This window comes from Ornithorhynchus anatinus, chromosome 2 (assembly GCF_004115215.2).
Source record: "Ornithorhynchus anatinus isolate Pmale09 chromosome 2, mOrnAna1.pri.v4, whole genome shotgun sequence".
Taxonomy (NCBI): domain Eukaryota; kingdom Metazoa; phylum Chordata; class Mammalia; order Monotremata; family Ornithorhynchidae; genus Ornithorhynchus; species Ornithorhynchus anatinus.
The window spans coordinates 79,907,577-79,934,236 of NC_041729.1; the positions used below are offsets into that span (position 1 = coordinate 79,907,577).

A 26,660-nucleotide genomic window follows, 5' to 3' on the forward strand; every position below is an offset into this window, starting at 1 on the left:
GAATATGCCTACCAACTCTAAGTGCTTAGTATAGTGCTCTGCAACTAATTAAATGCAATTGATTGATTGACAGCACTGTTAGATGATAAAATTGCCTACCTCATTTGCCAGCTAGCCAAAGGAACCAACATTTGTTTCTGTCACCGTTCAAATGTATTTAATGAGCACAATGTGTACAGGGCACTGTACTAAGTGCTTGGGAGAGAACAATATATTATCATAATTCAGCATATCAAGGCTTAAAGCTTATGCACCAGGATTGATGGGTCAAGGATGTGGGCCTTTTATTTAGCCCTTTATACAAATATATCGGGTTAAGTACTGTTGACCGATTAACACTTCTGTACATATCTGTAGTCTATTTGTATTGATGTCTCTCATCAATACTCTCATAATATCCCAACTGGATTATTGCATCAGCCTCCTCCCTAACCTCCCATCCTCCTGTCTCTCCCCTTCTCCCCGCTTCAGTCTATACTTCATTCCACTGCCCGGATTATCTTTCTATAGAAACGCTCTGGGCATGTCATTCCCCTCTTCAAAAACCTCCAATGGTTGCCTATCAACCTTCGCATCAAGCAAAACTCCTCTCTTGGCTTCAAAGCTGTCTCCTGGCCCCCTCCTATCTCACCTCCCTTCTCTCCTTCTACAGCCCACCCGTACACTCCACTCCTATGCCGCTAACCTCCTCACAATGCCTCGTTCTTGCCTGTCCCGCCAACGACCCCTGGCCCACATCCTACCATTGACCTGGAATGCCTTCCCTCCTCACATCTGCCAAACTCTCTTTTCCTCTTCAAAGTCCTACTGACAGCTCACCTCCAGGAAGCCTTCGCAGCCTGAGCCCTCCCTTTCCCTCTGTCCCTCCTCCCCTCCCCTTTTCCCTTCTCTCCCTCTGCTCTTCCCCCTTCCCCTCCCCACAGCATTTGTGTATATTTGTATATATTATTTATTACTCTATTTTATTAATGATGTGTATATATCTATGATTCTATTATCTTGATGGTGCCGATGACTATTTGTTTTGTCTGTCTTCCCCATTTACACTGTGAGCCCATTGTTGGGCAGGGATTGTGTTTCTACCTGTTGCCGAATTGTACATTCCAAGGGCTTAGTACAGTGCACTGCACACAGTAAGTGCTCAGTAAATATACTGAATCAATGAATGTCTCCCCTCCTCTACACTAAGCTCGTTATGAGCAGGGAATGTGTCTGTTCATTGTTGTACTGTTCTCTCCCAAGCACTTAGTACAGTGCTCTTCACACAGTAAGCACTCAATGCAACTGAATGAATAATACAACACATTTTCAAACCCCTTTTACATTTTATAAGCTTAAATGTCATCCTCTTCTTTGTAAATGATTCCTGTTGATAGTGGCATATGTGCTAACTTTGACTAGGAAACCGAAATCCTGTGTCTAAATGGTTTGCCAATTCTCTTAAATGTCTGAGAGCAGGGATGTAGAACCCAATGTTCTTTATTCCCAAGCCCAAGCTTTTTAACACACTCTACTGTTTCCTTCCATGAAAGGTTAAGTGATTAGATAACTCACACAGTACACTGTTAATATTTTCAAAATAAGAGTGGCAATCATAGGACTAATGTGGAAATGGTACCAAAATATTCTAGTATGCAATCATTTACTGAATGCCAGAAGAGTGAAGGGACAGCTGTGGACTTCTATCTACATGTTTAAAAAAAACAGTGAATTTCAGCCTAAAGCCATTAGTCACACTAAAATAGAAGCCTGCGTTAGACCTGGTACCTTGTATCCACCCCAGCACTTAGTACAATGCTTGGAACATAGTATTTAAATATCACACCACTTTACTTTGGCCAGTTACCAAAGATAAATCTGTAGAATTTATTGTGTGGATGTTTTGTGCAAAGCACTATACTACATACCTGGGAGAGTTCAACAGATCTATAATCAAGCAGGGGAGACAGACACTAAAATAACTTACAGATAGGAGGAAGGAGTAGAGAATATACTATATGTTCATAAGTATTCTGGGGTGTTGTGAGTATTCAAGTGTTTAGGTGTCATGGATGGGCTGTGGTAGTTGAGTATAAACTGGGAAAATTAGAAATTTAATTGGGGAAGGAATCCTGGGGAGGTGTGATTTCAGAAGTGCTTTGAATATGGGAAAAGCTGAAGTCTGTCATAAAAGAATAAGTTAGCTTAAAAAAAACAGTGTGAGCTGGGGTGTGATGGGAAAAGCGGGTAGATAAGCAGAAGGAGAAAGAACTGATTTAAACAGTAATATAGCAAGGAATGCTAAACATTTACAAAAATCAACTAGTGCCATTTAACCAAAATTACAATTTGCTTTGAGAAGTCTAGCCAACTTCACACATTCATGAACAGGTTCTCAGTGATTTTGTCAATAGCACAGGGTGAAAATATGTATATTATCTTCCTTCTCTTTATTCACATACAATAGTTGGCCAAATACTGGTCTTCCACAAAATTTATTTTCTGACTTTATACCAATACAGTTTCATGAACAATCACCTAAAACAAAGCAAACTTTACCTTTCTCTGGTAAACTTGAGAGAATGGAGAATGGCAGGTCTCTTCTGACGCAAATTCCATAGGTGTAAGGTGTCATCAGCCAAGGCACTCACAAGAGCTCCCTTCAAAAGAAAAATAGACAAACCAGCTATTTTTCCACACAAGTAAAATATGAGCACCAACTTCCCATATTTAGCCATGAATGCTCCTAGTTATGTTACACAGAACTCCTCAGTTCTTAGAACTTCTTTCTCTGGAAATTACCCCTCATGAATTGATAGCTAGAAACCAGTTCAGCCAGGGGTACAAGGCATTCTGACCCTGATTCCATTCAAAATCTAAATCTTTAACTTTTGCATCAGATAGTGCTCCTTTCTTGAATTTAAAGTATGACACACTTCTTAGAGTATTTGCCATATTTTTCATTTTCTTAGGTTTAAAGAAAGCATACATTTTAAAATATTACATTTATGCTGTTTTCCTCTATGAATGAATTATGCTTATGTATTCTACCTACTATTTTTTATCCTTGATCAAGAAAAAAGTGGGGTTTAAAGAAAAAGCTTTGTATCTACCATATTTGAGGAATGGGCAGAGCATGTTAGTCAGATAAGCTAAAAGTCAGAGCTTCCTAACAGAGGGCAGTGCATAATGACATCCAGGGCAGAAGAAGGTTTTCTACCATATAGATTAGAAGAGAGCCAGTCGGTTAAGCCACAGGTTAATGATGAGCTACAGCAGTTTACTAATTAGCCAAGTATTACTAATTAGCAAGCCCCCAGAGGAGGTGCCTACTATAGATAGGTCTACAAGATTCAGCATGGTCAACTCCTTCTCCCCCAACAGGTAAATGACCAAATTAGCCTATAAGGCAGCATACAAATGCTGATTTTATGGTTTTTGAGCTAATAAGATGCTAGCTAGCCAAGCTTTTACAGTAAGAGGTATTCAAGTATTAATGCAATATAGAAAAGCTGAAAGAAAATAAGATGTGTCCCTGATTTTTGTAAAGCAGCTGGGAAAGATTAAAGTTATTTACTAACCTCATTTATCAGGAACTGGAGCTGGATTACTGCAGCACCACTGTCATGTTGGCAATAACATTCTACTCCTGGACGACCAAAACTGCATTAATCCTGTTAAGGAACTGCTGTTGTGAAAATGACAGATGACATCAAAACAGGATAGATATTCTAATTATCTGATGTGGGCATGTTATGTTAAATTAGCTCTGATATTTGGAGCCAAGAGTATTACAAATTAAACTAATTAGTAAGATTGCTTCTAATAGTCAAAATTATTAGAAATCACAAGTCTTTCAAAAAAATCATTAAAAACTTGTATTACATAAGGGTAAATTAGTATGCCTTTAACTTATTTTTCCCAGGCTCAAATATATTTTCAGTTTGACTACAGTAATCATTTGCTATAACAGATTTCTTGGCAAACATTCAACTAGTAAACAAATGAACAGTGTTTATGCATTTCCATAATTTAGGTAGTTAAAAGAAAGACAAGAGAGTGTAAATGAAAAAACTATTTTGGAACAGTTAAAAAACAGTAGATGGTTGAAGTTTTTCAAATTTATAGTAGAAAATTGTGGTACTGCAAATTTAATGTTCTACCCTATTTTTGAGTTATACCATATGCACTGTACTTCTGTAGTGAGAATGCAAAACTCTAACATTTTTCTTAATTTGCTTACGTAGTGCACAATTTGCATACTCAATTATCCACTCTTTGTGACTGTTCATATATAGGCTTTTCTCATTTATATTATCAAAAGTCTGTACTACTGATATCTATCCAACATTCCTGCTCACTCCTTGAACACGCTACATGCACCTCATGTCTCCTGTTGCTCTTCATCATCTTGCTCAACTTCCTAAATCCATATTTCACCTTCATTCATCCCAAGGCCTGCTCTTGCTTAAAGCCCACGGTTCTTCTAGCTAAAACCAAGTTGTTGTCTTTATTCAATAATTCTAGCATGTTAAGAATAAATTTAAACTTATGGGAGGGATTGGGGGAAGTTGCCTTTAGGAAGGTATTCTAAGATGAAGAATATGGAAAACTCTAGCAGTGCTAAGCTTCCTGAAGGGAGGGACCATGGCTTTTGCTTCTGGTATTCACATTCAATATCATTAATAACACCTTCCTTTAGAAAGGAGCTATCTTGATAAGGTTAAAAAAAGGAAATAACAGAAGCATCTTTCTCACTTTGAGCACTATTATTTTTCCCAGAACTCATATTTTCACTGTTTCAGACTAAATGTTATAGAGGAATACGGTGCATTGTTTCAGCAATGTTCAGTGAGAACAAAATGAGATGCTGGAAGAAGCAGCAGTGCACACATAGATGGCAAGGTATAATTTTCATAACCTGCTTTTCCTTGATATTTTTCAATAATGTTATCTCCACATTACTGGGGAAGTAACCATGTTCAAAATGACAGTTTTATTCTTTAAAATACCTACATCATGAAAAACAGCATTGTGGAAAAGTCAGTTCAAGAATAATTGAAACAATATTTACAAGTATAGCAGTTGCCCAGCTTCTGGTAAAATTCAAGGTGTGTTGAAAAACAACAACAAAAAAACCCCTAAGGCTTTTTCAAACTGTCTGCTCTTTGAAGATTGCACTGTGCTTTTCTGACACTGTATAAGGAACTAACTGCAACTGTTTAAAGTTCACTTCCACCATATGTTTACTGAAGACAGTAAACTTTAAGCCATTACATTAAGTTCCCTACATGACACCAACCAAGCTAGTCAGCCTTGAGAAGTTGCTGTGAGATCAAATTATGGCAAATTCACAGCTATGTTAAGACATATGTTTATTATTCCAGTGGGGTCTACTCAAATTGTATATTAGATCAAACAGCCAAGAATGGATGCACAGGAAGCTATATTTAAGAACTTCTTGTTATGTGAAAGTCACACTATGAGTCAGGGGAAGATGATCTGAAGATATAGCCATGACTTGTTAGTTCAAGATTTTTATGTCCACCACATGAACAACCACTAACAGAATGATGCACAGCCTTGTCATTCGATTCTAATTTTTGGATTAAATACTTTCCAGTTGCAAAAAGAAACAAATACCAGTATTGCACAATAAAAGTGGGAGGCTTTGCATCTTCACATGTTGTTGCATGCTATGCATATTCACACAATTTCTTCCTATACCAATTTACTTCCTCCAACTTGTGGACTGTGTTTTACTGGAACAGATTTGTGTTGAGGAGACTATTCCTTAATTGTTCCATTACACTGTAACCAAATCATGTAATAAAAACATATACTATAGCAGAGCTGATTGTACAAAACAGGGTGTATTATGTATTTAGGAAAATCAGACAGGTGACTTAATATTTACTATAAGGGCTGAGGCCAAAAACTACCTTCAGTAAGCAAATAGCACAAAAAGTAGTAAAAATGCATAAGGTATGCATAACAAAATATTTGAGAAATTACTTTTCAAAAGAGTTCATACTATTAAAAGTTTGACTGTTATCTGAACTAAATTAATGAGGAATTAGCATTCAGAAATATACTGGATTGGAATTTAAGAGCTTTACATTTTAATTTTGGTTCTGTTTAACTGACAACCATTTTCTATACATTTCTACATGTGTAAAACAGTGATGCTTGAAAAGGAGTTAGATTCTGAAATAAATTCTGTAAGAATTTTATGGATTCTTCTTTTTGGATGTATTTAAGAATAAGACAAACCAATTTCAAAAATTAATACAAGGATGATGCTGATTTCAGGATAAATGCTAAAGCTCCAAATTCAGAAAAACCTGGGAGAGAAGTTATCTTGTACTATGTTATGTTAATGTATAAAGGTCTGCAAAGACAAAAACCCAATTAGGAATCCCTTTTTAGCAGAGAACCTCTTAAATATATACAGGTCTTCAAGCTTAAAACACAGCAGATGTTTTCCTTCTCACCAATCTTTGTCTTTATTCAACTTTTTCCACCCTTGGTGAATTCAGGTTAGATTCTGTCCCTCCACTCTGAAAAACACAGACCTGAAATCATGCAGATACAGTGGATTGGAACTGACCCTGCTTTCTCTTCAGGACTGGATTGTCCAGTTCCTTCTCGAGGCCTTACTCTCCAAGCCAAACTGCCTTTCCCTGCCCAGTGTTATTCTAAATCAGATAATTTAATTTTAATTACTTGTATGCATGTTCAAGTTCTTCACTAACTGCCTACATATTTGAATAGTCTTCAATTGGGTTAAAATATTCCATAATACTATGTATATATACACAATAATGTGTAATATATATGTATATATGCATATATATACACACAGATACAATTCAGTGATGACCTGCTACTGATGAAATATCCCTGTGTGCATGTATGTATGTACTTAGAATAACAAAGTACCTAATTATCCCTAAGAAACTGGTTTCAGTGTTTAATACAGAGAGTTCTTCATTTAGTGGGTATCAATACCACTGATTAATTAAAATGGGTACATTCAGAATTAAGAAGTTTCCAAGAAAGGCAAGAGTTAAAACTCTACTTTCAAATCCTTTAACATCCATGGTCCATGTGCATTAATATAGTACAGTACCTTTTGGAGAGATTGGGAAAAGCAAATATATTTTTTTCTCTGATGTTTCTTTTAAATCAAACGTTTCTATCTAAAGCACTTTGAATCTAAGGCACAATGCCCCCAGGGAACCCACCCACACCACTAAATACCTGCATGTTAAATCCCATCAGCCACTACACCAGACTTGTTCAGTGGCAAGCAGACACAACTGTTGAGAGTGATTGATGATAACTTCTAAACCTGGGAGTTAATAGCTCTAAAAGTTCGTCTGATGGTTTAATTAACTAGCCAATCTATTTTCACAGGGCAAACATGGAACGACTCAGAACAACTTGAGCCTCTTAGGTTCACTTAATAATGATAATAATGAGGGTATTTGTTAAGCGCTTCCTATGTGTCAAGCACTATTCTAAGTGCTGGGGTAGATAACAAGCTAATCAGGTTGGACCCAGTCCCCAACCCACATAGGGCTCACAGTCTTAATCCCCATTTTACAGATAAGGTAACTGAAGCATAGAGGAGTCAAGTTACTTGACCAAGGTCACACAGCAGACAAGTGGCGAAGCCAGAAATAGAACTCAGGTCCTTTGGACTCCGGCCCATGCTCTATCCACTAGACCATGCTGCTTCTCATGGACTGGATTAGTAAACTTTTAGAAAAGTATGGGTAGAGCAATAAACAAACCACACAGTATTGAAATATTATTAAATGCAGAGACATGGGTTATCTATAAAAGTACACGGAGGTATCGGTGGTATAATGTGTGGTTTGTATGCTGGATATGTGGACCAAAAGATATAAAAAGAGCACATTTCTACAGTAGAAAAAAGGAACTAAGGTATCAGAATCAACCCTCTAAACCAGTTATCTTATCTATATATCTAGACTATCACCCCAAAAGTTCTTTGAAATTGGAGAGAGCACAAGACAGCATTCACCCCACCCTCAACCCCACAGCACTTTTGTACATATCCATAATTTATTTTCATGCATGTCTAGCCATCTAGGCTGTAAACTCCCTTGTGGGCAGGGAAGGTTTCTACCAAACTGTGTATACTGTATTTTCCCAAATGCTTAGTTAAGTACTCTGCACAAAGTAAATGCTGAATAAATGCAATGGATTGAATGACTGGCCATCTTGCTTGAAAGAAATGTTAGTCAGAGGATCTCCATAACCTAGGTTCCATAAACAGCCTTAAACTCTAATCTCAACCAGTTTCCTGTCAATCAGGCAAAACTGTACTGCATAGCTTAAAATCAAGGTGAATTATAAGCTAACTACACCCAAAATGTGAAAAGACAACACAAACTCTGTAAATGTAGCTATCAGACAATACCTTTAAGTTATTATGAACCTCATAAGGAACAAGGCCTCTGTTTGATCTATTGTCTTGTATCTCTCCCAGCACTTAGTACATAGGTCAGCACTAATAGAATACATAAGTAATAAAGTAGAGCCAGGTAGCTAGCAGCATTAAAGTGCCAGTCTGATAATGATCAGTAAAACCTTAGATGAAAGATTGACTGAAACAAGTCAAAGCAATTACTACCAGCTGTGAAAATCTATACAAGAGTTAATGGACAGACTGAAAAAACTAATAACTATAGTTCGGTTGAAAATAAAAATCAGGTTATACCAAGGCAGTGAGAATATGGCCTTGGGTTCTTGAGAGCTCATATTTTTCATAATTTAAATTTTAACAAGTACTTCTTAAAATGGATATTACACACCATTTTTAACATAAAATACACAGTTAAAACTAAGACTTACAATATAAGCAGTTCTATTACTTCCCTTAGTAAGTGAACACAAACTGATTTAATGCCTGACCCTTTCAGGGATTTTTATATAGTACTATGAAATCTGAACTTAGTTGCATTCGACCTCTAAAGCAGTTCCATAATGCAAGACAGGATCCCAAACAATGAATTCTGGAACTCAAGTCAAACTATAAGCATCAAAACAATGGTCATCACATCACAGCCTTTCTCCTGAAGGTAAAAATGTCCAAGAAGAGAGGCATTCCTTCAGGGACCACATTTGAGAAACATCATGCTAATGGCACTGAATAAATTTTGAATAGCTTGGTAGTTCATGACTTTTCAACCTTTCACTTGCACAAAAATCAGTGGTATTTCTTGAGTGCTTACTACGTGCAAAGCACTGAACTAAGCACTTAGAGTACAAGAGAATTAGCAGACACATTCTCTACTCGTGAGTTTACAGACTCTTCCCAAATTTGTACAGCTAGACGTGGAAAAAGGTCACTAGAATAATTTGGAATTCCAGCTCAAGTCTCTCCAGGCATATGAAAGAAGGGATTATCAAATTTTCTTCATGTGAATAGGTTGGTTGCTTTATTATTGGGTTTGGGGGAATGGTAATCCTGTCCCCAAACTGACAGCATCTGGGGTAAAAGAGGTCTCCACTTGAATGAGCTGGAATGCTTATTAAGGGCAGCAAATCTGTCCATTCCTCTATACTCCCCTCAAGACAACAAAAACAATGGTTAATAGAGCAGGTAGGAACTAAGGGTTCTTGCCCATGAAGATCTCAAGGGGACATTTCTCCCCTCCTCTCAACATCTACCCATCCACCTGTGCCTCTGATCCCATCCCTTCATACCTTATAAATACATTTGCCTTCTACCTTCTTCCTTCCCTGACCACCACAGATAATACATTTTAAATTATTTATATTAATGTCTGTCTCTTACTCTACACTATAGGCTTGTTGTTGACAGGGAACTTGTTAACCAACTCTGTTGTATTGTACTCTCCCGATTAGTACAGTGTTCTGCCAATAAAAAGCATTCAATAAATCATAGATTGATTCAATCATTCACCTTTGAGTGGTTTCTTCCCCACTGCTTTCAAACAGGCTCATGTCTCCCCGATCCTAAAGAAACCCTCCTCCCTTGATGCCATTGTTCCCTCCAGTTATTGCCCTATCTCCTTCCTAGCATTCCTTCCTAAGTCCTTGAGAGAATTGTCTATATTCAGTCTCCACTTCCTCTTCTCCAATTCTCTCCTTGATTCCCTCCAATCTGGTTTTCTCCTCTTCACTCAATGGAAACTTCTAAGGTCACTAATGATTTTCGTCTTGCCAAATACAACAGCCTCTACTCCTACCTTCGAGATGTCCTAATCCTAATACTCCTAGACCTCTCAATTGTCTTTGTCCAACATTTCCTATTGCCTACCTCCTTGACTCCTCACTCCTTCTCAGTCTCTTTTGCAAGCTCCTCTTCTGGATCCCTCCCCCTGATAGGAGAGATCCCTCACAGCTCAATTCTGGGACCCCCTCTTTTTTCCATATACACCACCTTCCTTGGAGAACTCATTCACTCCCATGGCTTCAATTACTACCTTTATGGAATGATTCCCAAATTTACTTCTCCAGCCCTGACTACTTCTTCTTCGCTGCAGTCTCACATTTCCTCCTGCCTTCAGGTCATCTCTACCCGCAAGTCCTGCCAACACTTCAAATTAAACATATCCAGAACAGAACTCCTCATCTTCCCACCTAAACCCTGACCGCCCTCTGTCTTTCCCATTATCCAGGACAATAACCACTAGCCTCCCTAACTCAGAAGCCCATTACCTTGGCATTATCCTCGACTCATCTCTATTATTCAACCCACAAATGCAATCTTTCACCGAATGTTGTTGGTTTGAGAAGCAGCGTGGCTCAGTGGAAAGAGCATGGGCTTTGGAGTCAGAGATCATGGGTTCTAATCCCGGCTCTGCCACTTGTCAGCTGTGTGACTTTGGGCAAGTCACTCAACTTCTCGGTGCCTCAGTTACCTCATCTGTAAAATGGGGATTAAGACTGTGAGCCCCACACGGACAACCTGATTCCCTTGTGTCTAACCCAGAGCCTAGAACAGTGCTCTGCACATAGTAAGCGCTTAACAAATACCAACATTATTACCTTCACAACATAGCTAAAAATCTGCTCTTTTCTCTGGTCCTTCATTGATCCAACTGCTTATCAGATGCCACCTTGGCAAACTGCATCACTCTCCCTGTCTCCTGCCTTTTCCACTCCAGTCCATACTTCACCCTGCTGTCTAGATCATTTTTCTAAAATATGGTTAAGTTCACATCATTCCACTCAAGAACATCCAGTGGTTACCCATCCACCTCTGAAAACACAGACTTCTTACCAATGGCTTGAAATCACTCAGTCAGCTTGGCCCCTACCTTCTCTCACTACAGCCCAGCTCAAACACATTACTCCTCTAGCATCAGCTTGCTCACAGTGTTTTGATCTCACTTATCCTTCTACTGACCCAATTCCCACATCCTCCCTCAGACCTGGAACTCCAGCCACCTCCATATATGCCAGACCACCACTCTCCCCACCTTAAAAACTTTACTGAAGCCCTACTTCTCCAAGAGGCCTTCCCCACTTAAGCCCTCCTCCCAACTCCCTCTCCCTTCTGTGTTGCCTATGAGCTCGAATCTGTGACATTTAATCATGTGGCATTCACCCCACTTTACTTATGCACATATGAGTCATTTACTTATATTAATATCTGCCTCTCCCTCTAGATTATAAGATGCTTTTGGGAAAGGAGCATGTCTATCAAATCTGTTGTACTGTACTCTATGTACTTAGTACAGTGCTCTGACAATAAGAGCTCAAGTATCACTGATTAAGTGATTGGAAGCCAAAAGTATGTAAATCTGAATGAAATTTGCTTGTAGCAAATAACTACATCCAGAGGTACGAGAATTAAATTGTTTATGCTGAACAGTAACATCTGCATTGATCGAAGTCATATACATATTTATATTCACACAAGGTAAATCAAAGACTGTAGAGGATCAGTATTATTAAAAATAATGATCTATACATGCAATTCCCAAATCTACTTGATACTCCACATTGGTTGAAGAATGCGATGGTCAGTGAGACCACATCTATTAAATTACTGCCCAATCTTCTCCAAAATAATCCAAACTCCCTTAATCATTCCCTTTAAATATGATTTTCATTTCTTTAAATCATTCCCATTGTTTTCCTCTGGACACTATCCAGTTTACCCCTCAAAGAATCTGAAACTCAAAACTGAACACAGTAATCCAATGAAGACCTCACCACAATAAATATAATAAAAGGATTACTTAATTGACCTTGCCCATTATGCTTCTAAAAATATATCTAAAATACATTACTTCCAATAAAGCCTTTCTTAACTTTGATCAACTATAAATATATAAATTCAGTTCTGCTCAAACAGGTGTTTTTAAAAGGAGTTTTGGCTGGAAATCAGTTAAAAATAGGTTTTCAATCAAAACAGGCCTGCTTGGGCTCTGTATGCTAAACTGTCGGAGTAACTGTTTATGTGTGTCATCGGAAAAGGTTAGCACTATAGTGGGAGTTATCCTTCAGATGAGGTTTTGTGAGAACTGCACCCTGGCATTATAGAACAATTGTGTACATATATAACAGGGACACATAGGTCTGCACACTCAAGTCTATAATAATACTGATTAAATTTGGTTCTTAAATTATGAATATTTTTATAGTACCTCTTGGAACCACCAATCTTCAAGCAACAAGAAGATGTGTGACCAAGTGTTAAGAGTACAGGCCTTGGTTCTAATCCTAGGCTCCTCCATTTGTCTGCTGTGTGATTTTCAGCAAGTCGCTTAATTTGGCTGTGCCTCAGTTTCCTCATCTGTACAGTGGGGATTAAGACTGTGAGCCTGATGTGGGACAGGGACTGTGTCCAACCTGATTATCTTTTATCTATCCTAGTGCTTAGTACAGTGCCTGGCACCCTAGTAAATACTTACCTTCACTCTCCAAGAAAACCCCACAAGCAATACCCAAGTACTAGTTCTCTTGATGTTAAGTGAGAGTAAAAAGCATTTATTTCCTCAGAGATACGCAATCAATCAGTAGTGTTTTGGTTCTGTACAGTGCTTTTACTCCCAAAGTGCTCTCACATTAATTATCTCATTTTGGTCCTCACAGCAACCTGTGAGGTACCTAGACAGGTGCACACTATTATCCCCATTTTGCAAATGAGGAAACTGAGGTTCCAGAGAGGTGAAGTGACTTGCCCAGAGTCACAGAGCAGTCTTGTGGTAGAGCGCGGACTGGAACTATGGCTCCCCTGCTGCCAGAATGGCACTCTTCCCGTACACTGTGTGCAGAGTCCAGAAAGGATACACTATTTATGGAAAAACATAGGAGATTTAGGTTTGTAATTCTCGGGACAGAGTCTATTTAGACTTTAACTGCTGACTCATGAACCAGTGCTCCAAACACTCAAAGAGCACTATACAGTGGAAGCAGGTTCTCAATTAACTTATAGGGACACTGAAAATCCTCTTGAACTTACTATTTCATCATCCATGTGAAAAAAGACAGAGTAAAATTTCTTTAATATAAACAATGTTTCATTGCAACATTTTAACTCACTTGCATAGTGGAATTTGAAAAAAAGGGCAATTTATGTTGGTATTTGTTAAGCGCTTACTATGTGCAGAGCACTGTTCTAAGCGCTGGGGTAAACACAAGGGAATCAGGTTGTCCCACGTTGGGCTCACAGTCTTAATCCCCATTTTACAGATGAGGGAACTGAGGCACAGAGAAGTTAAGTGACTTGCCCACAGTCACACAGCTGACAAGTGGCAGAGCTGGGATTCGAACTCATGAGCCCTGACTCCAAAGCCCGTGCTCTTTCCACTGCGCCACGCTGCTTCTCGGCACTTAGAAAACTTACAAAAGCAGTGTTATAAATAATTAGAATAAAATCACTTTTTTGTTCATTGGGAGAAGTATCTGGTAGATCATGGAGATTCTGATGCACTGAAGCATTTTTTTTTTTACAACTTGAGTTGAGTTTCCTTCCACTATACTACCAACAATCCTTTTCAGAGGATTGTCAAATATGTTTGGGAGTTCCAGCCTCAAATACCAAAAACATATGTTCTTTACCATGGAGGAATTCAAATCCACTGGGGTAGATACAATATAATCAGATTGAACACAGGTCCTATCCCTCACTGGACTCAGATTTGAAGTAGGAAGGGGAACAGGTATTTAATTCCCACTTTACATATGAAGAATCTGAGGCAGAGAGAAGTTAAGTGACTTGTCCAAGGTCACATAGAAGGCAGGTGATTGAGGTAATAAAGCCAGCATTAGAACCCAGGTCCTCTGACACCCAGGGTCCTTGCTCTTTCCACAAGGCCGTGTCATTTTCAACTTATGTACTTTCATCATAATAAAAATATTTTCAACTGATCTAAAATAATTTCACCACAGTACCTATTTCCTAACCACTAATAGCTCATAAAACAATGGACCCCCATTATATTATTAGTTTTTCCTATATAGAGCTTTTTTTGTGGGGTTAATTGCTATTTGGAAAACTTGATGGAAACATCAGAGTCCAAGCAAATGAACACAGATACTTACTAGCTAAACTAAGAAGTAAAACTGCATAAAGTCAGCAGTTAGGCTAATTTTTCCAATAAGCAAATAAACCTCTCGTTTCCAACTCTGAGCATCATTCTGGACCATTTGGGCCAATGATACAGAAGATGACAAGTATGGGCTTGCTGTGATTTCAAAACTATTTTTAGGAAATACTGTATGTGGAGTTACATAGAAATATTTCTAATCACTCTAGTGTTGCAGGTTCTTGAAATCAAACTTGAAAGACATTGCTTTTTATTGATTTTTCACAGGGGTGTTATATATACATATATATATGTATATATATATATAGAACCAAACGTTAACATGTAAAAAGTCACTCTGCAGAGAGATACAGTAGTTAAAAATAATCTATATGAGAATGATTTTGCAAACACACAATTTAGACTATATAAGGGTCAGGGGAAGATTTACTCAATGAAGAGATGAAACACAAGGTCGCAAAGAAATGACCTCGTCCATGAAATGTATTCTAATCACAAAGCTGATGCATATGCTTCATGATATCTAATTACAGTAGGACACAAGACAAAAGCAAATTAAGCACCTCTATCCATCTGCTGACTGTAATTGAGAGGTGATGCCTCTTTCACAAACCAAGCCAGAAATAATTTCTAAAGCAACAATCATAACATAATTATAGCATTACATTTTCTCTTTTTCCTTCATTCATTCTCTAATACCTAAAATGGTTAATCATTATGAGGTAGGTGATAAAAATTTTTAATGCAAAATTACATTGGCAGCCTAAGAAAAGCCATCAATGTCCCTCCCCTCAGCCATTTCTTCTATAAAATAAGGCTCTAATGATAAATTGTACATTAAATTATGATCACATAAATTATATACTTTTTAAAGTAGATAAAAATAAATTTTAATCTTTATTATGTCTTTCTTGATTTAATCTCATCCTTTTTAGGATGGAATCTGCCTGGCTCTTTGACTTTGGATACAGCAAACAATGCAGTGGTTTATTCTGAAAAAGTGTTTATCGCTTGGGACCATGCTAGGGGTTATAAAGGTTGAGATGATCAGCTCTATTTATTGGGAAAAAATTTAACAAGTTTCTGATTAATGGGAAGCCAATTTTTCAGCATTTGAAAGTTAGCGTGACTGTTCCTATAGTTTGTTAGTTGTCCCTTCCGGTTAAAGATGATGCCATTGGCCATGAATTTTACCCTTCAATGTAGTGTGACCTGCAAAAATCTATCCCTACCACAACAATTTGCTGTGGCACGGCATAGTGAATAAAGCACGGGCTGGGAGTCAGAAGGTCAGGAGTTTTAATCCTGGCTCTGCCATTTGTTCATTGTGTGACCTTGGGCAAGTCACTTCACTGTGCCTCAGTAACCTAATCTGTAAAATGGGGATTGAGGCTGTGAGCCCCATGCAGGATAGGGACTGTGTCCAACACTATCAGCTTGAATCCACCACTCCAGCACTTAGTATAGTGCCTGGTACAAAGTAAGCACTTAAATACCACAATTATTTTTTTCTTACTTAATTTTATTAATTTCAATACCTTTGTGTTTTCACAATCTTTATTTTCTAGTAAAACAAATGCTACAAGTCTTACAAAACATCTCAATGCTTTTCCATGTTTCCTCTCTGTATCAAGCTACACAAACCTCACGAAGTCCAAAATAAAATTGGTCAGAATATTACCAATTGTTTTTCCTCAAAGCAATTTGAATTATTTAACTTGAAAAGAATAAGGCTGATCGAGACAATTCCTAACTTCCAGATTTGAAAAACTATCAAGGATGGTGGCCTCCTGGAGGACAAACTTTAATATAATAATTGTGATATTTGTTAAGGGCTTACTATTTGTCTAGCTCTGGAACAGAAACAAGATAATTTGATTAGGCAATATCCCTATCTCACACGGGACTCACTGTCTAAGGGGGAGGAAGAACAGTTGAATCACCATTTTACTGATGAGGAAACTGAGGCAGAGAGGCTATACGACTGGCCCAATGTCTCACAGCAGGCAAGCTGTGGAGTTGTGATGAGACTCCATCGGTCCTGGCTCACAGTCCTGTACTCTTTTCATTACATGGGATAATTAGAAAACAAACTCAGCCTTCAAGTTAGGCTGAAGGAACACCAAGTAGAGAGAGAGACCTTGGAATCTTTCTCTCCTCTCAATTAGTTTTTCATCCACCCTATGTGGGAGACATCAGGGCCACGCTAAGACTCCTCTCCCTCTCATCTGCCCTCTCAGACCCAACTCTGCTTCAAGACCAAGAGGCAATTCAAATAATTTGCTGCCCAAGCTGCACATATATTGATTCTGAGAACTTGGAGGCAGGGCTGTGCCAATCTCACATAAGAATCACTCTCCTTTGATACAAAACCCCTATCCTCCTGAGCTAACCCACCGAATGATCCTCGTGAACAACACTGATGTGCTCTCTTTCCGCCAAAGCATATGTGATGTGTTGACAAAACTATAGCAATCTCATCTTTGGGAATAGCCTTTCATATGTGGGTTGATTCATTAAACCTGGGCTGACCAGAGACCACTTTGGGTTTGAGAGGAATCAGGAAAGCAAGCAGGGTGTGGTGATGGATATGGCTCACACCCCTTTATCTAAACTTCTTTCTGATACTTGCCCTTTCTTCCTAAACCCTGGCAGGTACCAGCAGACACAAAGCTGGGGGAGTTGTAGATGCAGTGTGGGTTGTCCCAGCTCCTTGGGATGCCTCCTGGGGAGTAGAGGCATGTTGGATTTTAAGGAAGATTCAGCCATGTCAGCTCTCAGGCAGAAGGCTATCTCAGGGGCACAGTTTCAAACAGCTTTAGCTTAGCAAGAGTACTGACAAAGTGAGAGAACTAGACATTTTCATTCACTGAGATACACAGCTTACACAACCCAGGGCTTCATATGTCCTCCCCATTCTGGTGCACCACCCACTCCATTCTAAAAAACAGAAAAAAAACAAAACTGGAGATGGCCTGGTGAAGGGGACAGAGAGCAAAAAGTGTTTTATTCCATCAGTCCCTTCCTCAACCTCACTAGCATTCCAAAACTTAAATCTGCTCACAGGTCAAATTTTATCTTAACACCCCTAGTTTGAATGAAAACTACCTGGAAAAAAATGAGCTCTAGTGATCCTTTCCAGCTCACTGCTTTTGCGATTATAACACCACACTCTTGATGGACAGTGTAATTGAAAAGAATGGGACAACTTAGGAAGTTAGTAGATTGTGAACTTAAGAAGCAAAGACCATCAACTTGGAAGACAAAATAAATGTTTCAAAGACCACCATAAAGCAAAACATCAGACACTCAAGCATAGCTGAGACAGCTGACAGTCAGCAGCAACAAGGCAACCTTGGTTTATGGCAAATAGAACTGAGGTGACTCAAGGCAGAGTCATCACAAGCACTAAAAGAAACTGCAGAATGAAAAACAGTGCTTCACAAACATTTCACAAATGCATCACTGCAATATGGGAAAACCTTTATATAAACACAGAAGGGTTGCTGTACTTGCATGGGTCTTATCAAGCACAGTCTCATGCGCACATAAAATTGTCCTATCAAGGCATTCTAAGTATATTCATTTTCAAGTCTTAATGTTCAATGAGAAATTAAGTAATAATACTTGATATAGATCCTAGCATGTTATTTTTAAAAGGCTAAATTTGGGGAACGAATGTCCATTCACGAAAAGATATTATGACTAATAATCCCTTTTCACTTAGGCCATTTTATTTTTATCATTCTACTACAAAGGAGGATTTGATTTAAAGAAAACAGGGTAGTATTAATCTTTAGTATTAATGAAGACACTGAATGATCTAATGACACAATAGGTGCCAAATAAGACTAGAAAGTCCTCCTTTTAAAAAAGCTTGTACAATTTATTTTTTTTTTCCTTGAAAGGAGTTCATTTTGTTATTCAAAAGAAAATTCAAAGGAATTTTACACAGTACAATAAAACTCTTCTAATGCTTATCAATGGTAAAGTATGCTTAAGTTTTTGAGAACAAATTCAGCAACTCATGAAAAATCGCTCAAAATAATGTTACAGGCAAGTTTAAACAAATAAATTAAATCCAAGCAAATGTTTTAATATGATTGGAAAGGATCTGGGAATAGGAGTCTGCATACCTTTATACGAATCCCAGCTACAACACTTGCCTACTGTGTGACCTTGTGCAAGTCACTTAACTTCTCTGTGCCTCTGTTTTCCCATCTGTAAAATATCAGTAATGTATCTGCCCCAGCACTCAGCACAAACAAGGACTTAAACACCACAATTATTATTATTATGTGTGAGTAATCATTAAATGTCTATGGAAGCAACATGGCCTAGTGGATAAAGTATGGGCCTGCGAGTCAGAGGACTTCGGTTCTAAATCCGGCTCCCCCATTCACCTGCCATGTGACCTGGAGTGATCCATTAGCCTCTCTGTGCCTCAGTTCCCTCATCTGCAAACAGGGATTCAATACCTGTTCTCCCTCTTACTTAGACTGTGAGACCCATGTGGGACCTATTATCTTGCATCTACCCAACACTTAGTACAGTGCTTGTTATATAAGAAGTGCATAAATACTACTATTATTATTATTACTACTACTTTTTAGCTGTCTAGACTGGAAGCTTCGTCTGAGCAGGGAACATGTCTGTTCTATTGTACTGTTGCAACGGGTTAGTACAGTGCTCTGTATACAGTAAGGCGCTCAGTAAATACGACTGATTAATACCTGGTTCACCCATAGCTTAATTCCTCCCTCCTCCATACAAGATGTTGATTTCTAGTGGAAAGCAAGCTACTAGAGAAATATGAAAGGATGTCCTCAACATTCTCTCTGGATGCTGTGTGGAAAAGTTACTGCCCTGCTGGTTCTCCTTTATAATCTCCTTACTCATTTCCATTTCCAGGAATAGCTGCACTATGCCGGTTCAACATCCAAAGGAAGGAGATACTGCCGACTTCAAAGGAAACATATTCAGGTTTGAGAGAACAGAAACTGGTCATAGCCAAAATAGAGCAATTCTCTGTCTTCATCTGTTCCCCTGTAAAGAAGACAAAATACCTTTTTCCCCATTGCTGAATCTAGTTCACCAACAGAAAATGAACAGGCTGGCAGTGCAAGATAGCACACATCTCCTTCACACCGCAAAGAAGACATTCTAGCACTCTTCTCCAGGTATACTCAGAAGTGTTTTCTTTTAATGCTGTAAGTATAACCATAACACTATGGCAATGAAAAAAATGTTTATACCTTCAGCAAAGCCACATAAAAACCCAGTAAGAATTCACTTCTCTGAACTACTTTAAATTAAACCCTGATAATTTTTGTCTCTGCAACAGGATAGCTCTGTTGTCTACTGATGTTAATTTGAATCAAGTTGCAACACCCACATACAACCTTGAAAATGTAGGTATTACATTAAAATAGCAATTATGAATTTATGTGTGCTTAATAATATAACCTCTGGAAAAATGCAACTAAGGGAGAAAACTATGTTAAATACCATGTATACGATGACTCAGAAATTGATCCAATATCACAGAAGTTATTAAAACATTTAAAAATTTAAATCTTTGATATATTCTCAAAATGAGTGGCCAAACCAGTTTAGTCAGTGTTGCTAACACAATTCAGGAAATTGCTGACAGTCACCACAAAAACAAATAGTAAAAAATATTAAATTATTAAATCAGCTGAAAACCAGACTAATGGTACACTAGCATGTCAATATACCGCCATGCAGGAGATGTACTTCACAGAAAAAATAGGATTATTTTTCTTCAGGTCAAAGTAAGTCTAAGTACAATATCCACATGTTGTGGGGAGGGAATGTAACTATTGTTACATTGTACTCTCCCAAGCCTCTAGTATAGTGCTTTGCACACATTAAGTACTCAATAAATACAACTGAATAAATTAATCTACTGCCATTGGGATACTATGGGAGAGCTGATTGTTACTAAACACTTATATTTTCTCCCAAAAGGAAATGGAATCAATAATCCTTTTAACAGAGAAGCACACACAAAAAAATTAAGTGTGATCTACTGTAAACACAAGTATAGGATGCAGCTACAATATACTTAAATCTCATACATAATCATTAGATAGAAGTTGATTTTCTGCTTTAATGTCCATCAACCTGAAATATTAAGTATTTAATAGAACATGTATTTTTAAAATTCATAAATTACAAAATGTGCCAACCACTTCCTGGTTTCATTTACATCTTTGTCTATTTACAGACCCTGCCTGCACAGAATCCAGAGCATGACATACAGTCTATCTTGTATCAACCAGTTAAGATCTGGCTGGGCCCAAGCACATTAGTCTTGGATACTGAGTCCACAGGGCCACATAACAGTGAATCCAATTGGATTTGGATACCAATGTGTTGCCTCTGCTGACCCCATCAAGATATTCCAGATGGAGCCCCACAGCCCTGCAATTAATGGTAACCAGATATGAGATTGGGTTAGGAAAACTTTCAGGGTTTTGGAATAATCTTGACTGCTTCTCATTCTTCTGGAACTATAAACCACAGCAGCCCATAAAACCAATCATGTGTGTATGGTAGTTTCCCTTTTTCCATCTCCTCGCCACCAAAGTGAGGCCCAAGACACATCTGAAGCACCCTGGATTGATGTCTGATCCAGATCTTATGAGGATTAGATGCTCATTTCGCTGTTCAGTGCTTGATCCGGATCAGACCTAACATTTCTGATCCATTTCTGCAGCCATCCTTAGCTTTAGTAGTCAAAGAAACAAAAATATTTCACTTAGTTCACCCCAGGAATCCCCTGTTTTAACAGGATTCTTCTCTGCATAACAGAAACCTTCAACTGATGGTTTAATTAACCCTTACAATTGAGTGGGAAGGGAGTGTGGCTAATAATAACAATGGTATTTGTTAAGCGCTTACTATGTGCCAAGCACTGTTCTAACATTGGACTATATTCTTCCAAGCACTTAATGCGGTGCTCTGCACACAGTAAGTGCTCAATCAATACAATTGAAGTAATGAATTAATTAAAGTGCAATGCCTACTGGAAAGAGTTTGGGCCTGGGAGTCAGAGAACCTGGGTTCTAATCCCTGTTCTGCCACTTACTTGCTCTGGGACACTGGGCAAGTCACTTAATTAATCTCTGCTTCAATTCTCTCATCTGCAAAGCACCTGTTCTCCCTCCTACTTACACTTAGAGGCCTATCTTGTATCTACCCCAGTGCTTCATTCGTGGTTGGCATTTAGTAAGTGCTTAATAAATATCACAATTATTATTAGACATCAGCTATTCCAATTGCCTACACTACTCAATTCCTAGACATGATGCTAAGATCAGCTTCAGAATAATATACATTCGGGGTTTTTTTTTTTATTATGTACTCCCAATATTATGGCTTTTGTACTTGAGGATGGAGGCTGGGTTTGTGAATTAGAGACAACCAAAATATGTTTTTAAATATATCAAGAGGCTGAAGGGGAAGTGAGATAACTCAGTTCTTGGGGTCTACAATGAAGCCACTATGAACTCCCTAGACAAAGAAGAAAAAATTAGGCATGCTACAGGATAAATCTCTAAATGTTAGATTGACATCAAAGAGGATAATTCTGATGCAGTTTTTTCAAGCAACATGCTCCCACTTTCAGATACAGGTAGATAGGTGACTGACCTACCCAGAAGAAATGGCATTACTTGTGTTCTTTGGAATGCACATCATGTTCACTACATAAAAAGGGAGAGATCGCTCTAGAAACACAGAGCCCCTCAACAGGGCATCTAAACTTCAGTGCATTTCTTGAAAAATAGAAAAGAATTATTTCCAGATGAAATAGGTTTTTCCACCTCAAGTTTAGGCACTTTTTTGTTAAAAGTCATCTTACCATCAAATAAGAGAACTAGGATCATTTACATTTAATAATACTGAACATATATAATCTTTTTACCACCAAGCATGTTTGAGAAAAGCAAGCCGTTTCCTTGTACCTCTCCCTTTTTTTTTTAAACTTAGTAGCCTCTCACAGGAGGTAACATTAACCTATTTCATAATCATAAGGAACTTGGGATCACAACTTGAAATCCAGCTTCCCAGCAAACTGTTGTATAACCTCAGGCAAAACACTTCTATCCTGCCTGTATTTTCCCTATAAAAATAGAGCCAGGTATACCTATCAATCTCAAAGGGGTGTTGAAAAGACTGATTAGTGTTTGTAAATAAGTTGTTAAATTGAGCAGAATTCTCCTAGTGCCTAAGGTGTGTTTGTGTATAACAGGCTGAGCAAATACAAAGATTTGATTTATGGGTGATGGGAAAAGGATTTGACAAGACTCCTCCCATTGTGATTTTACTCTTAGTATCTTGATAAACTTCTCAGGGACAGCCTAACTTTTTCAGGGATTTCCAGGGCCCAAGTCTACAAAGTATTTAGAACGCTTTCATGAAGTCTGCTAACAATGCCATGTAGCTCTCAATACTGCTCCCTGAAATTGTATGTAACACGGTATAAATCTTATCCACAGATATCTAACTTGATTCTAACTATGCATGGTTCACCACGTTCTTCAGTAAGTAGTCCAACAAGGCTCTGGCTAGGATCTTGCCCGCAAATGGACAGCAATAAAATTCCATGATACCTTCCAGAGTCAGCATTCTTTGCCTTCTTGGATATGATAAAAACCAAGCGGCATCTATGAAATCCTGGGGCGTTTTCATAATCATTCGTTGCATTTACTGAGTAGTTAACTGATGTAAAATATTATTCTAAACTCTGAAGTAAAAAAATACACTGACAAGTATTATACACCAAAGCTGGACCATTAAAAACTTAAGGGCTAAATGACAGACACATAAGGAAAGATGAAGCACAAGGATAGCAGAAGACAAGGTTAATGGTAAATGCAATAGGTGTCACCTTGACTTGCTCTCTCCGTGCTTCCCCTCAGCCCCACAGCACTTATGTCCATATCTGTAATTTACTTTTATTAATGTCTGTCTCCACTCCTCTGCCACTTGTCAGCTGTGTGACCGTGGGCAAGTCACTTCACTTCTCTGTGCCTCAGTTACCTCATCTGTAAAATGTGGATGGAGACTGTGAGCCCCATGTGGGACAACCTGATTCCCCTGTGCCTACCCCAGCGCTTAGAACAGTGTTCTGCACATAGTAAGCGCTTAACAAATAATAATGTTGGTATTTGTTAAGCGCTTACTATGTGCCGAGCACTGTTCTAAGCGCTGGGGTAGACACAGGGGAATCAGGTTGTCCCACTTGGGGCTCACAATCTTAATCCCCATTTTACAGATGAGGTAACTGAGGCACCGAGAAGTTAAGTGACTTGCCCAAAGTCACACAGCTGACAAGTGGCCGAGTGGGGATTCAAACCCATGACCTCTGACTCCAAAGCCCGTGCTCTTTCCACTGACCCACGCTGCTTCTCAAATACCAACATTATTATTAGACTGTAAGCTCATTGTGGGCAGGGAATGTGTCTGTTTATTGCTGCACTGTATTCGCTTAGCACAGTGCTCTGCACACAGTAAGCCCTCTATATGATTCAATGAATGAATATGGCATTGTGGCTAAAAGCGCTGAGTTATAGCCTCCTTGTGGTTCAGTTAAGGCTATTGAGAGCCCAAAAGTCACCCAAACATTTTCAAACTTAAGACGGCCTCACAATGCAGCTGCTTCCTCACCCTGTCCGGCTGGTAAGGAGGCTGACGGGAGCCCCAGATGGCATGGGGGCTGTAAAGCTGCTCTTCTTCACAGCGGGCTTTGGCAGGCCAGTGGTAAAGGGAGCAGCTGGGAGTTCCCAGCTGTTTCCAGCATTCCAGAATGTGCAAACAGAGCATCTATGTGGGCAGCTAAGCAAAACGTGCTTCTTGCTTGTAGATTTAGATGTAGATTTGCTTGTAGATTCCACTGGATCTGGAGGCTTGCCATATTTCATGTTTCTAATTATGGTGGTGTTAGGGGTTAACTATCCTCCATAGAGAACAGTCATCAATGAGGGAAGATGGGTTAAGAAGGTGGTTGAAGCATTTCCTGACATCTTTCTGCCATTCCCTCTGTCTTTGAAGAGGACTGAGCCATTTCTACTCTTCGGTGATACAGAGTGATGTGTATCATTCCACAATCTTTAAGGATATGCAAAAAACCTCAGTTTGACATTCACTTGTAAGGTCTTGTTACCTTGCGTGCCTTTGGACACATACTTCTTAGTTTGTTGTGTTTCATGATGTAGGTTTTGATAAACACATCTTTAGTTGTGACTGGGAAGATCTGGTGTTGATGGGGCATTGTTTATTTAGTTGCAAAAACTTCTTTCCAACATTTGTAAAACGTTCTTCTGAATGTCATGGCAGAGACTTAAGCAAGCTTCCCAATAATCAGAATATGAAAAACTGCAGCATGTTGGCAATGCTCTGCTTGCTTCTCTGCCAAGTAACTCTTTGGTCTCAGAATTACTCACATCAAAACAGTCCTAATGCCTGCCAATTGTCCACAGTCTTAATGGCTGTCTGCTAGGCATCCCCTTGCTTGTCCCACTGGTACAGGCAGATGGTAATTCTTGCTCTTTGGGGTTGCTCTGATGTGGTCACAAAAGTTTGTTGTAGAGGTCTTTTTTCTCCAGGATTTTGATATTTATGCAATGGAATATCCCCTATGGTCTCAACGTTCACAAGTGATAAGAGTAATATAACACTGCCTAGAAATCAATGCCACCAGTAGCAGAAGAAATGGGTCTCTGATAGTGATTAGGTAGTTGGTAAGATGCCACTGCTCAAATCTGGGGCATCTTAAGTATCCATTCTCCTTGGCTGGACACATTTACAAAGGATGTGAACTTTTTAAGGAGTGCCACATATTAGAATACTACAGTACTGCACTGTCCTCTCCTAAGTCCAAAGCACAGCTCACCAGGTTTGGGGTGGGGGTTGTGAAACAGGCAGAAGAAGGGGAACTCCTGTAGAGTAAGCGATGAGTCGAGGTTTCTGTCCAAGAAAATTAATACAGGTAACTTACATGGCGGGCAAAAATCCTGAAAATAATTGTCTAGTATGAGCAGTGAAAACCACAGCAGCTACCAAGGCACGTACTGTGATGACTGCTTGCTGGTTTATGGTGCTAAGGCACAGAAGTGGCAATAAAATGCCTATAAATGGTTTTATCTGTAAAATTTTGGGGAGAACTAGCAATGACTTGCTTGTCTAGACTGTCTCCTCCTCTGGACTGTATGCCTGCTATGGGCAGGGAACATGTCCCTGAATTCTGCTGTACTCTCTGAACCACTTAGTACACTGCTATACACATAGTAAGCGCTTAATAAATGCCACTGATCAATTGATTGTTGCCCTTAATGTGACAGAAGGAACACAACTAGCACACCTATTGTGGGCACAACATTATACAAAGTACTTGGCGTACACCAGAAGCAAGAGATAGGCTGTCCTCAAAGATCTTGCATTTAATGGGAGACAAACACTATAACAATTTATAAAAGGAAAAATGGGTCTGCCTGGCTTTTTGTGCTGAAGCAGCAGAGTAATAATAATAATAATAATGGTACTTACTATGGGCCAAGCACTGTTCTAAGCACTGAGGTAGATACAAGTTAACCAGGTTGGATCCCATCCCTGTCCCACATGGGGCTAGCATTCTTAATCCCCAATCTATAGATGAGGTAACTGAAGCACAGAGAAGTGAAGTGACTTGCCAAGATCACACAGCAGACATGCGGCGGAGCTAGGATTAAAACGCAGGTTCTTTTAACTCCCAGGCCTGTGCTCTATCCACTAAGCCAGGCTGCTTCTCCAAGGCAAGTATATAAGTGCTAGGTGTAGTTGTGAATATACACAAGTGCACAGTTGGGGAAGAAGTGCTAAGGTGGTAGTTCTCAGGGGGTATAATCAGTGGAGAAGAAAAATCAATTGGGGAAAAGTGCTTGTTTTAAAGAAAACTATTTCCTCTCCCTATTTAGTTGCTTCTCTCTGACATACCAGAGTCAAAATGGCAAACTCGGTAATTTTTTTAATGGTATTTGTTAAGCACTTACTATGTGCCAGGTTCTTTAATAAAGGCTGGGTAGATAGAAGCTAATCAGGTTGGACACAGTTTAT

General features: G+C 38.9%; 1 protein-coding gene across 3 annotated transcripts in view; it reads right to left on the reverse strand.

Annotated features, from left to right (window-relative positions):
* The window catches only part of STXBP5 (syntaxin binding protein 5), a 184,524-nt gene that overhangs the window by 146,548 nt on the left and 11,316 nt on the right, over nt 1–26,660 (reverse strand). For all 3 annotated transcript variants that reach the window (XM_029049699.2, XM_029049694.2, XM_029049688.2), the window contains exons 3-4: nt 3,561–3,642; nt 2,539–2,639 (exon numbers count right to left, since the gene is read on the reverse strand). In XM_029049699.2, the coding sequence (XP_028905532.1) occupies nt 2,539–2,639; nt 3,561–3,642 (183 nt within the window). The remainder of the gene's footprint in view (nt 1–2,538; nt 2,640–3,560; nt 3,643–26,660) is intronic.